Below are 13624 nucleotides of genomic sequence, written 5' to 3'. Positions count from 1 at the left end.
AAGTACTATAAGTTGCAACTTTTCTCATCAATTTGGTGGAAAAAAAATACATCTTAAAGTGTTGATTAAAGTCCATGCAGTTTAAAAGGGACACATAAATTAATACAGAGAGTATATAAATAAAACAAAACATATTTCACTTGTGTGGCATATAACTCTAAGGGCTCATTTGGTACGAGGGATAAAGATAAATAGTCCCAGGATTATATATGAGATGATTTTATCTCATGTTTGGTTGGAATAAAATCGCGATATAACTAAGTCCAGAATTATAATATTATTTTATCTCTATGAAAGAATGAAATAATTAATCACAGGATAAGTTATCGGGGATAACTTGTTTCCAACAGAACAGCCCTAACTTGATAGTCATTTAAAAAGTAATTAGAGAAAGAAAATAGTGTACGATGAGTAGGGTCAAAACCGGAAGAGCAAATAGTTTTGTCTACTTATAGCTCAGTGGTAAAACCCTTAAAACCCTAAACCCATATTTCTTGAAGGCCGCTCAGTGTTCATTCAGAGTTGAGAGAGTGTTGTTGAGAAGCAATGAGACCTCCAAGAGGACGTGGTGGTGGTGGATTTAGAGGCGGCAGAGATGGCGGCGGCCGTGGTTTTAGAGGCGGCGGTGGTGGACGTGGTGGTGGTCGCTTTGCTCCTCGTGATGAAGGTCCCCCTCCTGAAGTCGTAGGTCAGCAAATACACACATATAACCCTTCATATATATATATAAATCTTGTTATGTTGAAATGTTGTTATAGACAGTTTTGGCTGTATGTATATTATATATGTGTGTGTGTGTGTGTGTGTGGAGGCATTTAGCACTTTCTATATGTATATATATACTGTTAAATATGTTTGTTTGGATATATTTTTTAGCTGCTATAAGAAAAAATTGTTAAATAGAATATATATAATAGAGTCACACCTCTCTATATAAGGGCATTGTTTTGATAGTTTTTGATTGCTGTAGTGAAATACTTTTATAGAGGATGGCTGTTATAGAGATGTCTGACTGTATAACATAATATGAAAATTGGTTCTAAATAGAAGTTGGATGTTATAGAGAATGACTATTATAGAGAGGTCTGACTCTCTGTGTATATATGTCTCTGTGTGTGTAAACTATATATGTATACGGTTTGGGTAAAGATGTGATTTTGATTGGTATGTTGTTATAACAATGGTGTATGTGTATATGTATGTGTGTGTGTGTTTATAAGCTATATATGTGTAAAGATGTGATTTTGATTGGTAATATTGAAATGTTGTTATAGAGAGGTCTGACTTTGTATATGTATATATGTGTGTGTGTGTGTGTGTTTATAAGCTTTATGTGTGTAATGTATGGGTAAAGATGTAATTTTGATTGGCAGTATTGAAATGTTGTTATAGAGAAGTTTGGCTGTGTATGTTTTTGTGTGTGTGTGTGTGTTTATAAGCTATGTGTAATGTAGCGTGAAGATGTGATTTTTGATTGGTAATATTTTGCAGAGGTGTCTTCTTTTGTGCACGCATGTGAAGGAGATGCAGTGACAAAGCTCACAAATGAAAAAATCCCTTACTTTAACGCGCCTATTTACCTTCAGAACAAGACCCAGATTGGAAAGGTTGATGAAATATTTGGTCCTATTAATGAATCTGTAAGTAATCTTGTTTCCCATTGCTATTTTGCTTACTATTTACTGATGCTATGTTTAGCTTTTATATCTTCTTTTTTCGGTAAAGATGTTAGCTTTACTATTCTGTTGTAGTAATATTTCGAATAAAAAATTGAATCTTTAATGAATTTGAAATCTTTGAAAGTTGTGCAATTGTATAGAAATGGAACGGTAAACGTTTCCAAACATTCGAAAATATAACGTGTCATATAATTGAGATGGAGCAAATAATTGCCTTTGAGAAGAACAGAGCGAGCTTATTAAACAATGGCGCTCTAGTTCCGTTGCGGGCATGTACTGATTTTGAGTCCTTTCTTCATCTGTGCAATTGTTTTCCATTGATTGCTTCCTTAGAGAGGTCTCACATTTGCTTCTATTTCTTTTTTCCTTGTAAAAAAATAATGCTTCAAGAGGAAACATGGAAATGGTAAATGTTTCCAAACATTTGAAAATAGTGTCATATAATTGATATGGAACAAATAATTGCCTTTGAGAGAACAGAGCGAGCTTATAAACAACGGCGCTCTAGTTCCGTTGCGGGCATAGACTGATTTTGAGTCCTTTCTTCATCTCTACAATTGTTTTCCATTGATTGCTTCCATAGAAAGGTCTCACATTTGCTTCCATTTCTTTTTTCTTTATAAAAAAATAATTCTTCAAGAGGAAACATGGAAATGTCACTCTTGTCGAAAAAGAAGGGAATTTTTTACTCTTTAGCTCAATAGCGAGCCTTAACTAGTTTGCCGGCTTAGTGGTGGCCTTAATGTGTGTCTAACATGTGCAATAGAATCATGTTTAATGCTCCATTTTGCGGCAGCACCTAGATAAGAAAAGTTGGAGAATTTTGGTCCCATTGGTGTGTCCTTACGTAATCCCTTTTCCGGTGTTACCTTCTTACTTCCGCTGGTTTCAAAATTTGTTGTTTCTAAATGCTGATAATGATGATATTTGGGTATGATTTGTGCAGCTTTTTTCGATTAAGATGATGGAGGGAATAATAGCAACTGCATATTCAGCTGGAGATAAGTTCTACATTGACCCAGCTAAGCTTTTGCCTCTAGCCAGATTTCTTCCACAGCCCAAGTATGTTTAATTTGCTCTACTTCACGCTTTCGTTCATCTAGATATTCTTGTACTTATATTGAGTAACAATGGCAATGGTTTATGTTCAAGAATAACTTATAAACGAAAAGTGTGTGAGATGAGAATATAACAAACCATTCATTGAAATCCTAATAAACAACTTTGCAGTATTGTTAAAGTGTATGAAGTCTGCACTTCGATGTTTTCTCTGCTTTTTGAAGTTTGAGCAAATGCTAAACAATTTTGTGTTCTGTTGCAGGGGATCTCAACAAGCTTCTAGAGGCGGTGGACGAGGTGGAGGAAGAGGCGGTTTTCGTGGCGGACGTGGAGGTGGTGGGGGTTTTCGGGGTGGACGTGGAGGCGGTGGTGGTTTTCGTGGGGGTAGAGGTCCGCCTCGAGGCGGTCGCGGAGGCGGTTTTAGGGGTGGTAGAGGGAGATTTTAAAAAGAAATATAATGTACTTTTGATCTCTCTATTTTAGTTTTTGTAATTCTGAAAGCTGTGAACTCCATTGGGAGAATGCTATCATAGTTCCTTTATCTTCCATCTTTTTTCGATTTAACGTTGTTTTGTCCATTTGTTACCCTTCATGGTTAACTACATCGTGATTTAAATGCCTACTATTACTCTAATTATAGGCAATGGCCAGTTGGTCTTGGTTATCAAGGCCCCTTGTTGAGTGAAGTTGGCATTGGTTTGTATATGCATTTTGTTGTTTGGTCTGATGGAGTGATTGACTGAAAGTAATTGTCTTGGTGGAAATTCATTTCTATTTCTCTTTTCTATATAAATTGTTGGGGGTCAGGACATATATATTTTGAAGCTCTGTTTCAAGAACCTATCAGTCCCCAGCTAAAGAGTGGTCAAGGATTTTGAAAACTAGGATTTTACGGTGCAGTAAGCTAGCGTTTGGCCGTAGAATCCAAAAAAAAGTTTGAAAAACTTGATTTGGGTGAAGTTCTTAAGTTTGAAAATGTGTTTTACAAAACATGATACATTGCGTATACTCATAAGTTTAAAAACTATCAAGAATGCCAATTATACAAAATATACATATTCGGTAATCCCAAATTATGCAGAACATGATATTTTATAACAATTGCTAATAACGCATTTACTAGCTACTATAATTCAAATTACAATATAAAGATTTATTTTTTATCTTCGCAGTGGAATTTTGCAGTTGGCAGAGCAATTTTCCCTAAGTTTTCTTCTTCTAACTGCTTAACTCATTCACTTTATAGAAGAGACTCCTTTAATTGTGGAAACATGGTAGATATAATTAGTTTGGTCATAAATAGATGGGGTTTTTTTTTTTTTTTTTTTTAATAAAATATAAAAATTTGGGGTAGTTTTTAAAAAATTTATAAGGCCAAAATATAGATCTTGGCCAAAAATAAGTTTGAGCCAGAATTTGGAATTTGAAGATTTGTTTTCAAAATCTATCAAAATTTTATAGCCAAACAAAAATTTGAAAATAAATTTTCAAAATATACTTTCAAAATCTATGACCAAACGAGAGCTAAGTTTTGTCTATAGTGACAAAGGGAAACATTTCGGCTGGAATGGGTTCACCGTGGAAAAAGTACCTTCATTCACTTGTCTTTGCTACTTGGGAATTGTTTAGAAGACACATGGAAACACTCAAACATCTCCCTATAATGTTGCATAAGCAGATTGATCATGTAGGTGACTATAATCGAGTCAAGTGATTTGCTATTGGATAAAATATTATGTAGATAAATTGATTATTGTAGGTGACTATCATCGAATCGAGTAATTCGTATATGGAATTTAGCCGCCTATCTCATGCAATATAGATATGATTAGAAACGAAGTTATAGAGGACATGATATGAGTGGTTTCCGTGGCGGACAAGTTGAGGAAGTAAGATTGAGGTGGTTTGAACATGTGAAGAGGAGGTGTACGGATGCACCAGTTAGGAGGTGTGAGAGATTAACTGTAGTAGGTTTTCGAAGAAGTAAAGGCAGGCTGAAGAAGATTGGAGGAGGTGATTAGACAGGATATAGCACATCTACAACTTACCGAGGACATGCCCCTATATAGGAAGGTATGATTTATGAAGATCGAGGATTGGGGTAGAAAGGTAATTGGTAGTCGAGTGTTGTCGCTTTTATGGGGAAGAGGTAGGGAGCTAATCTCCCTTTCTCCTTATCAGTAGTGTTATTAGTCCTCTCGTAATATCTTACTCTCCAATTTTTATTACTACATGTTACTTCGTTTATCTTATTATTTTGCTGATTATATATTTTTATTTTCTTTCAAACCTGTTTTGGAAACACTTTCCCGAGCCGGAAGTCTAATGGAAACCTCTTTCCCACTTTTTGTGGGGGTAAGGTCAGTGAACGATCAAAATGGGTCACCAAAAACATTGACTGTTGAACCACGAGGCAAGAAATTCTCAAATAAAATTCGGAAGGAATTGAACTATCTGGATGAGCCAAATGGGTATCAATGAGGGTAATTTGTGCCCACAATCAGATAAAGGGTATGATTGAACATATAAGGATGACCAGCCGTATGAGGTAAGAAATTCTTAAGTATGATACTAATGGCAGGAATTGAAATATCTATTCCGGCCGGAGAGAACATGCCATTCAAGATTCTGAAATTGCGGAGGCTTGGTTGATCAAGCCGCTGAGTATTAATCATACCCTCCCCAGACCCAATTGTGAGATCATACTGAATTTGTTGTTGTTGCCTATCTCATGCAATACATCTTCTTTCTTCGAACCGGTTCCAATCAAAATTTGCCATCAAGAGAGGGAAGAGCCTTGGAATGACCAAGTACTGATGAGTCTTTCATTGTATTATTACATATGACCAGTGTCCATGACCCAAAACCAACCAACACAAAATGCAGACACAATAATGTTCAGAGAGCAAAAAGGACAGATCAAGTGACAACTGACAAGTACACGAGAAAACTAGTTTAACTGAAGAATATGAAAGATTAGATTAAGCAAAGTGCCTCTTTCAGTGCTTTGTATTAAGAGTACTGTTTAGAAGCTACTCTGTCCTTTGGCAGAACTTTCAGTTCACAAGATTTAAAAGGGGGAAAAAAAAAAACCTCAAAAAACGAAAATAGAGGTCCAAGCCAGAACATCAAATGGATAAAGCTTCTGCCACATTATACTGAGTGCAGAAATTAATAATATGGAGAACTGAGTAGACTCCATGCTTTTACATTTTTATTCGAAAAAAACCAAGTCGCCACGCGTCTCATTCTCAAGCCTCCCATCCCCGAAGAACGGTTGCTCTAGCTACACGGTTAACGCCTAAGGTGAAGGCGCCCATTCGGAGATCACAGTTGTGAGTTTTGCACATTTCCTTGACATCTTTGAAACCTCTCGTCATATATGTCTTCAGCTCATCATTCACTTTCTGCTCATCCCACATAAAGCCTTGGATGTTCTAGCATTACAAATCATCAAAAAAGTTGATAAGCCAACTGAATAAAAAAGAGGTCTTGGAAGTTTAACATGACCTTTTGGTGCACAACAGAGAAAACAGCGAACAAGAACGAAGCTTTGTGGTAAAGTATTACTCCCTTTGTTTCAATTTGTTTGTCTAGTTTGACTGGGCACGGAGTTTAAAAAAGTAAAAAAAAGACTTTTGAATCTTGTGGTCTTAAACTAAATGTATGTATAATGTACCAAAATATCCTCTAATCTTGTGGTTTTAAACATGTCATGCGTGCTGTTGGAATGAAAAGAGTTGCCAAATTGGGAAAGAGGCATTCTTTTTGAAGCATATTAAAAATAAAAGTAACACAAACAAATCGAGAGAGTAAAAAACATGCAGAGGTATCATACCTGGACCCACTCAAAATAACTCACAGTGACACCACCCGAGTTTGCATATATATCTGGTAGAATGATAACTCCTTTCTTTGACAAAATCTGCAGAAAATTAGAATTAATAAAGATGCTGCAGTTTTCTTGCCGTCTCAAAGATGATCTGTAATTATTGCACTAACTTATATGTCGTTTTTAAATTTTTCTTTACTTCCCCGTTCTAAATGATTTCACTACGAAAAAACTGGAGTTAGCTACGAACTTCGTCACTAATCCATGATCATTTGTGTTAATCCATCGCTACATAGGATTAGCGACGAATTTTGCTGTTTAGCTACAAAATTTATCCGTTGCTAATTCCAGTTTTTTTAGTAGTGATTGTGAAAAAAGAAAAAGGAAGGAGTTATTGCACTGACCTCATCAGCTTCTGGATCAGTTGGATGGTTAGCTGCTTCAATAATATATTTGGCTTTAATTTCATTTGCATTATCCCTTCAAAGAGAAGTTCAAAGGTATCACAAATACGACAAGAAAGGCTTCATAATAACTAGTAATTCTATGCAAAATCATGATCTAGGAAATCTATGCTAAATCATGAACATACTTGTTGATTACTCCACCAAGGGCAGCTGGAATAAGAACATCACAGTCTTCTACAAGTATTGAGTTTGCCTCAATTGAATTTGCACCATGGAAACCTTTAACTCCACGATTTTCCTTCACATGTTTGAATAAACTTGCTATGTCGATTCCATTCTCGTTCTTTATAGCACCTGTTATATCACTTACTGCAACAACTTTCCCACCTTGCTCATCGATGAGTTTTGCAGCCCAAGAACCAACATTCCCGAATCCCTGAGATGAATAAAACCATTATCAAAAAAAGAAGGGAGAATAACATCTTTGGTCCCTCCGTTATAAGAAAATTATAATTTTGACCCTTGGGATATACGACTCAACACATTTAACCTTAAAGTAATTACAGTGTTTGTTTTTGGTCCATTTACATAGGAAATAAGTTATATTTTGGACTATTTCTAGAAGTATAATACCCTCATTATGAAGTAATAATTAATACAAGTTTAACATAACACATGAGTAATTAAACGGTAGAACGAGTAATAGTTCTGAGAATTTGTGAATATTCATAAGCAAAGAGATCAAAAGAGCATATTTCAAGTAATTGAAGGTTAAATGTACTTCGTCAAATATGGCAAGGACTAAATTAGAATTACCTATAACTGAGGGACAAAAAATGTTATTACCCAAAAGGACACAAACTGTGTTTTCATGATGGACTTTATCCATGCTTGGATATATAATCATCGTAGAAGAAAAGTGTACATTTTGACTGTCCTAACCTGTATAACAAAACGTTGCCCAGCAATACTCTTGCCATGCTCATTAAGCAGGGCTTCTGCAGCAAAGAGAGCACCCCTTCCGGTAGCTGCATCTCTGCCTAGTGATCCACCAAGATCCTGTCATAAATTATTATAATCCTCTCTTAAGCTCAATTAACAGATAATTATCCGAAAACAGATAATCAAGTCATTTCCGCTACAAAGCTTGTGTATATCTAAACTAGGACCAATAGATGTGATGAACGCAAAAATTAGCAGTCGGGTTCACCAAGTGAACATTCAACACCAATTGGATAATGTAAAATGATTTATACTATCAAACCTCTCAATAACAGTGTTGTTTGTTCGGAAATTTTTTGGCTGCTATACCGAAATGCTATTCACAAAAATATAACATAACATGAAAGATCGGTTTCACAGAAAACATGGTTGTTATAGTGAAATGTTGTTATGGAGGATGACTGTTATAGAGAGGTCTGACTGCAGATCGTAGAAACACATGAATTGGAAATACAAACTCTATTTTTTTAGGCATACTTACAATAGGTTTTCCAGTCACCACTGCAGGTGAATAACCATGAAATTTTGAGTACTCGTCTAGAATCCATGCCATTGTCTGCATAAAGCAATTTTAGCAGTCCAGTTAGATAAATTTCAGTAAGATTTCAGTAAGATGGCCAAGCATTAGATGTAAATGACATCTCAAGCCCACGTTATAATTTTCACGTACCTGTGAATTTGTTCCCATATCCGGTGCAGGAACATCGGTGTGAATTCCAATCAGGTCATGTATTTTTTGAGTAAATACTCGAGTAAGTCGTTCTAACTCAGAGATACTCAGGTCACTAGGACTACATCCTATGCCCCCTTTTGCCCCACCATATGGTATATTGGCAACTGCCGTCTTCCATGTCATTAGCTGTGCTAATGCATTTACCTCATCGGGATCAACCTACATTAAACACCAATAAATGACCATAAAACACATGCTATATCAATCAACTATGTTGCTCGGATCCTTTGAAAATGTTGTTATAAGAGTAACTTTTGGAAGATCTGACACACGTGGCGGCATAAAATGTTTTAATTTTAAGTAAAATAACTGGCCCAAGTGCTATTTTTACCCAAGGCTTTGCTACTTCAGGTATTTTAACTGAATTTTTTTTGAAGGACCCGAGAGACAAAGTCGATAAATGGATAACATCATAAACATGATATTGAATAGAAAGTTATTCAGTCTTGCAAAATAATTATCTAAATACTATTTGTCTTTATGATAAGCATTAACTGAGCAATAATCTACCATTGAGAATAAAACCAACCTCAGGATGGTATCTGATTCCGCCTTTCATAGGCCCTCGAGCATTGTCGTGTTGTACCCTGAATCCGACAAAAGATACCAACGTGCCATCATCCTTCGGTAGAGTACATTCCACCTATAAATTTGCACAAATCAGTCCATTTTCTTTAATTAAACCGACAAAAATACACAAAATCAGTATGGTAAGCACAATACTATGAACTCTCAAAAGTTTAAGTCAAACTCAGTATGCTAACCAGCTATGTTGCTCGGACTCTTCAAAAATGTCAATAGGTGCCTGTCGAATCCTCCAAAAGTACCGAATATTTGGAGGATCCACACGGGTGCAGCAACATTTTTGAAGATTCCTACCACATTGAAAGCTAGAACAAAACTCTGTTTAATTCCCAAATTGACCCAAAAATCTCAAGTTTGCATCAAAGATTGAAACCCCATGTAGCATAACTAGTAAAAACACAATCTTTAAACTAATTTCAAGATCCTAGCACCCAAATCAACAGGAAAAAAAAAATAAGAAAAACTGGTTCATCTTCTATTTCAAGAACCCCTTTTTACACCCAAAAAACAGAAAATAAAAATAAAAATAACCCCATTTGGCAACAAAAATACAGAGAAAAGAACCCCTTTTTGCACCCAAAAAGATCATCTTTTTTTTTTTTTGGATGAATTCAGCAAAAGAAAATAAATTTACCTTAATTTCTCTGAAGGGAATTAGCAGACTTTTTTCCAGCTTTGAGTCTAAACCAAGAAGCCTAGCTGCCAGCTTAAAATTTCTATTTGTTGCTGCTAAAGCATTCATGATTTCTCAAAAAAAGGGTACCTAAAAATTCAATATCCAAAAATAGAAAATTCAAGAAAAAAAATATATCACAATCAATCAAAATTCAGATTTTTAACAAGAAAAAAAGGTGAATCAAGAAGTATTTATAATTGGGTTTCAAATAAGATCTCAGATGACATTTATAATAATTACTTTTTTTAAATTTTCCATGTGGAAAATACTGACAGTTGAATTTTCAAACAATTGTGTCATCAACACGTCTTAATCAATTAATCTTATCCATTAATTATCCAGTATATACAGAGCTGGAACAATTTTCTCTTACCAAAAAAAAAAGTCAAGAAAGAGAGGCTGCAGCAAATTGATCAAGCAAGTATAATGAGCATAGAGAATATTAATATTTCAAGAACATATATAGGCAACTTTATAGTATCGTTTTAAGAGTAAATTTGGTAGGTTGATTGATATTTGAGGTCAGCTATTTATATAGTAACAAATTGTCATAGCATGTTTATCTAGCCAGTAACTAACCACCGTCAAGTCATAATTAAAAAATAGTAAAGTCATGCAACATGCACATTGACTAATGACTCCTCTTCCATTTGCACTTTCCTGTCTTTTTCGTTTTTTCTGCAATGAGGGTATTTCTTTATTACAGGACTCGATCATGCAAATAAATCAGTACACAGAACTTAAACTTTATCGTTTAAAGATTTAAATTATATACATCGATAGTATATAAATTATATCGATTGACAATGTAATTTGTTTTATAAGTCATACGTTCAATTTTGCTTGCTATAGGCTATAACAGATTATTATTATGTTTACATACGAAAAAGGAATTTTAGGGGTCGACAGATTATTATTATGTTGATAGACGAAAAAGGAATTTCAGGATGAAAGTTATTTATGTATCAAATATTGCGTAAGTTATAGCGTGTTTGGTAGCATTTTTTTAAAAAAATTTTTTTAATGATGTATAAAATTCAGCACAACTAATATAGTATTTAGTTTGTAATTTAGAAACCCGCTTAACCAATACATATATAAGTTTTGAGAGAATTTATGTATTATTTTATACAGGATAAAAAATAGAATAACAAATACATGAATAACTAAATCACACATAACTAATTTCTATATAAAATAATTTATTACTAATACCGCATAACTCTACCTAACTACCAACTCCTTAGCGATATAGAAGTTGTGCTTGATGCTATTTTTTTTTAGTTCCACTTTTTTGAGTGGTCTTTCCTTTCATGTTAGATGACTACTATGGAGAAAGATGACAACTATTTTCAGTCTATGATTATTCATGTTAGAAGAGTTATTCTCACCACCCACCCGAAAGAAGGAAAAAAAAAAAAAAACTAATCGATATTCAACTCAAACTTTTGTTGTCTGAGTGATAAATCTAACTAATTATTGGGTTATTATATTAATAGTTTGTTTGGCCAAGCTTATTTTTTCCTCAAAATACTTATTTTTTCAATAAGTGCTTATTTTTAAAAAAGTGAGGTGTTTGACCAAGCTTTTGAGAGAAAATAAATACTTTTGGGGAGTAGCAGAAGCAGTTTTTCAGAAGCTAAAAAAGATAGTTTTTGCCTAAAAGTACTTTAAAAAGTACTTTTGAGAAAAATACTTTTTAAAAGTTTGGCCAAACACTAATTGCTGCTCAAAAGTACTTTTTAAATTAATTGGCCAAACATAAATTATTTTTAGCCAAAAATACTCTTTTAAAAAAAAAAAAAAAAAATAAGCTATTTTTAAAATCTTGGCCGAACAGACTACAATTTGTTGTAAATAGGTAAAGTTACGTGTTATCTTAAGTAAATTTAATTTGAGGGGAATAAGAAAAATTACACACAAGACCTCATTCTGATTTGCCTTTCCTGGATTAAGCCCCCACCAATTGGGTCTACCCCAATTTTTGGGTGCAACTGGAAGCTAAATCTGACCCCAAAATAAAAGAGAAGCCATTTTCAAACTTCTGGACTAATATGATTAGGGGTCAATGGAGAGACCATAGTCATTGTAACTTTAATTTAAACTACATTTATTAAAGGGTAAAGCTACAAGTAAAGAATTTGATGAGTAGATAGAAAAAGGTAGTATATATCCCTTTTAATATGAGGGTTTTTGGAATGTGACTTTTTTTCCCCCTTTTCTTATAAATTTATTATACATGAATTTATGTTATATATATTGATAGTGTAAAATATTTTTTTCTACCATCTATGCATTTAAACCTATTTTAGCATGTAACATGCTTTACTTTTCAAGTTATCAATTCCACTATGGATAGTTGTGTATAGTTATCCTTTTCAGCGAAAATATAATGGATATGTTGGTGATGTTATTATTGTGCATGATTATCTTTTAAATAATCTAAAATATCTTTTAAATTGTTAGTGTATGAAACATCATTATGGGCTCATTTTTTCCTAACATGGGACATGCAAAAGTGTCATGATTTCTATATTGAGAACTACTAGTGACTCTAATCGTTAGAATTAAAATATTAGAAAGCACAACATAAAGGAATTAAGCATCACATATATATCATTGGAAAGTAGAAAAACAGGTTTATGAACTATCAAATCATGCAAACAAGTTTCATAACCAATTTGAAGAAAATTCTAAGACAACCTAGAGTTGTACCTCTAGACAGAAGAAGTGAAGCCAACAGAATAATGCACTAGATATTATAATTACTCCTTATGTTTTAAGTTCCAACTTTATCAATTTATAACATGAAAAAGAGAAGCATAGAATCAGATTCAATAGCGTCCCTTCACATTATAAATCAAAGCTTTGGGATTTATACTCGTATAATGCAAAGTGTAGTAAGTGGAATTATCACCCATTGTCCTTTCGGCTTCTATCTTCACTTGTGATTTGTATATATCTTGTTCTTATTTATAATATGTACATAATTATGTTACTTATAGAGTAATTATGATAAACATTAACTAGTAACTTGATAAAAATAATACTCTGGTTATTAACTTACTATCAAGTTAAACTACACTAATAACTGAAAAATATCTTTACGTTATGATCAGGTAAATATTAATTGTTGTTTGAGTTGGGAGCCTCTTATTGGCGAAAGGACAATGCGCAGGGTTTATCTTTCTTCTAGACTACTTTATTCCGAGGAAATCATATCACACACATAAATTGAAAAAAAAAAAAAAAAGAGAGCTCGAACTATAGGAATATGATACCTGATTTTCTTGATACGAGAAGTTGGTTATGCAGCTGACAACCTTTTCTAAGTTTTTTCGATCAGGACAAACATCGATTAGTATTATGCCTAAGATTGACAGAAGAAACTCCCCATCTTAAAAATTGACTAATCAAACAATACGGAGCTATATACAATACTAGCTACCAAACTCAATTTGGCTTACCCTATATATTTATATTAGGAAGCCTGTTAAATATGTATAAATATTTAATAATGAATTAAGTAAATGAGCTATAGGTTTGGTGACAAATTCAGAACTCAAAAACTTCAAATACTAACTCCGTCTTAATTATTAGTTTATATAACTTAAATTCACATGAATATGAATATGTGCTCGTGTTTTATGT

At 33.8% G+C, this 13624-nt stretch overlaps 2 protein-coding genes across 3 annotated transcripts; one reads left to right on the top strand and one right to left on the bottom strand.

Annotated features, from left to right (window-relative positions):
• The first annotated feature begins 436 nt into the window (after nucleotides 1–436).
• LOC132607549 (putative H/ACA ribonucleoprotein complex subunit 1-like protein 1) lies at nucleotides 437–3372 on the top strand. The gene is made up of 4 exons (XM_060321566.1): nucleotides 437–688; nucleotides 1492–1640; nucleotides 2626–2741; nucleotides 3001–3372. The coding sequence occupies exons 1-4, from the start codon at nucleotides 547–549 to the stop codon at nucleotides 3182–3184; spliced, it is 591 nt and encodes a 196-aa protein (XP_060177549.1). The 5' UTR covers nucleotides 437–546; the 3' UTR covers nucleotides 3185–3372.
• Nucleotides 3373–5692: 2320 nt separating this feature from the next.
• Nucleotides 5693–12707, bottom strand: LOC132607548 (glutamate dehydrogenase). 2 transcript variants are annotated; one of them, XM_060321565.1, is made up of 10 exons: nucleotides 12689–12707; nucleotides 9932–10060; nucleotides 9242–9355; nucleotides 8650–8871; nucleotides 8461–8535; nucleotides 7920–8036; nucleotides 7163–7413; nucleotides 6975–7050; nucleotides 6577–6663; nucleotides 5693–6175 (listed from the first exon to the last, which is right to left on the bottom strand). In XM_060321565.1, the coding sequence occupies exons 2-10, from the start codon at nucleotides 10037–10039 to the stop codon at nucleotides 5990–5992; spliced, it is 1236 nt and encodes a 411-aa protein (XP_060177548.1). In that variant the 5' UTR covers nucleotides 10040–10060; nucleotides 12689–12707; the 3' UTR covers nucleotides 5693–5989. The 2 variants fall into 2 exon arrangements, with proteins under 2 accessions (XP_060177548.1, XP_060177547.1); XM_060321564.1 differs by lacking the exon at nucleotides 12689–12707 and adding an exon at nucleotides 10347–10492.
• Nucleotides 12708–13624: the final 917 nt, after the last annotated feature.

Source organism: Lycium barbarum, chromosome 8 (genome assembly GCF_019175385.1).
Source record: "Lycium barbarum isolate Lr01 chromosome 8, ASM1917538v2, whole genome shotgun sequence".
NCBI classification, from domain to species: domain Eukaryota; kingdom Viridiplantae; phylum Streptophyta; class Magnoliopsida; order Solanales; family Solanaceae; genus Lycium; species Lycium barbarum.
This window is presented reverse-complemented; position numbering and strand designations above follow the sequence as displayed.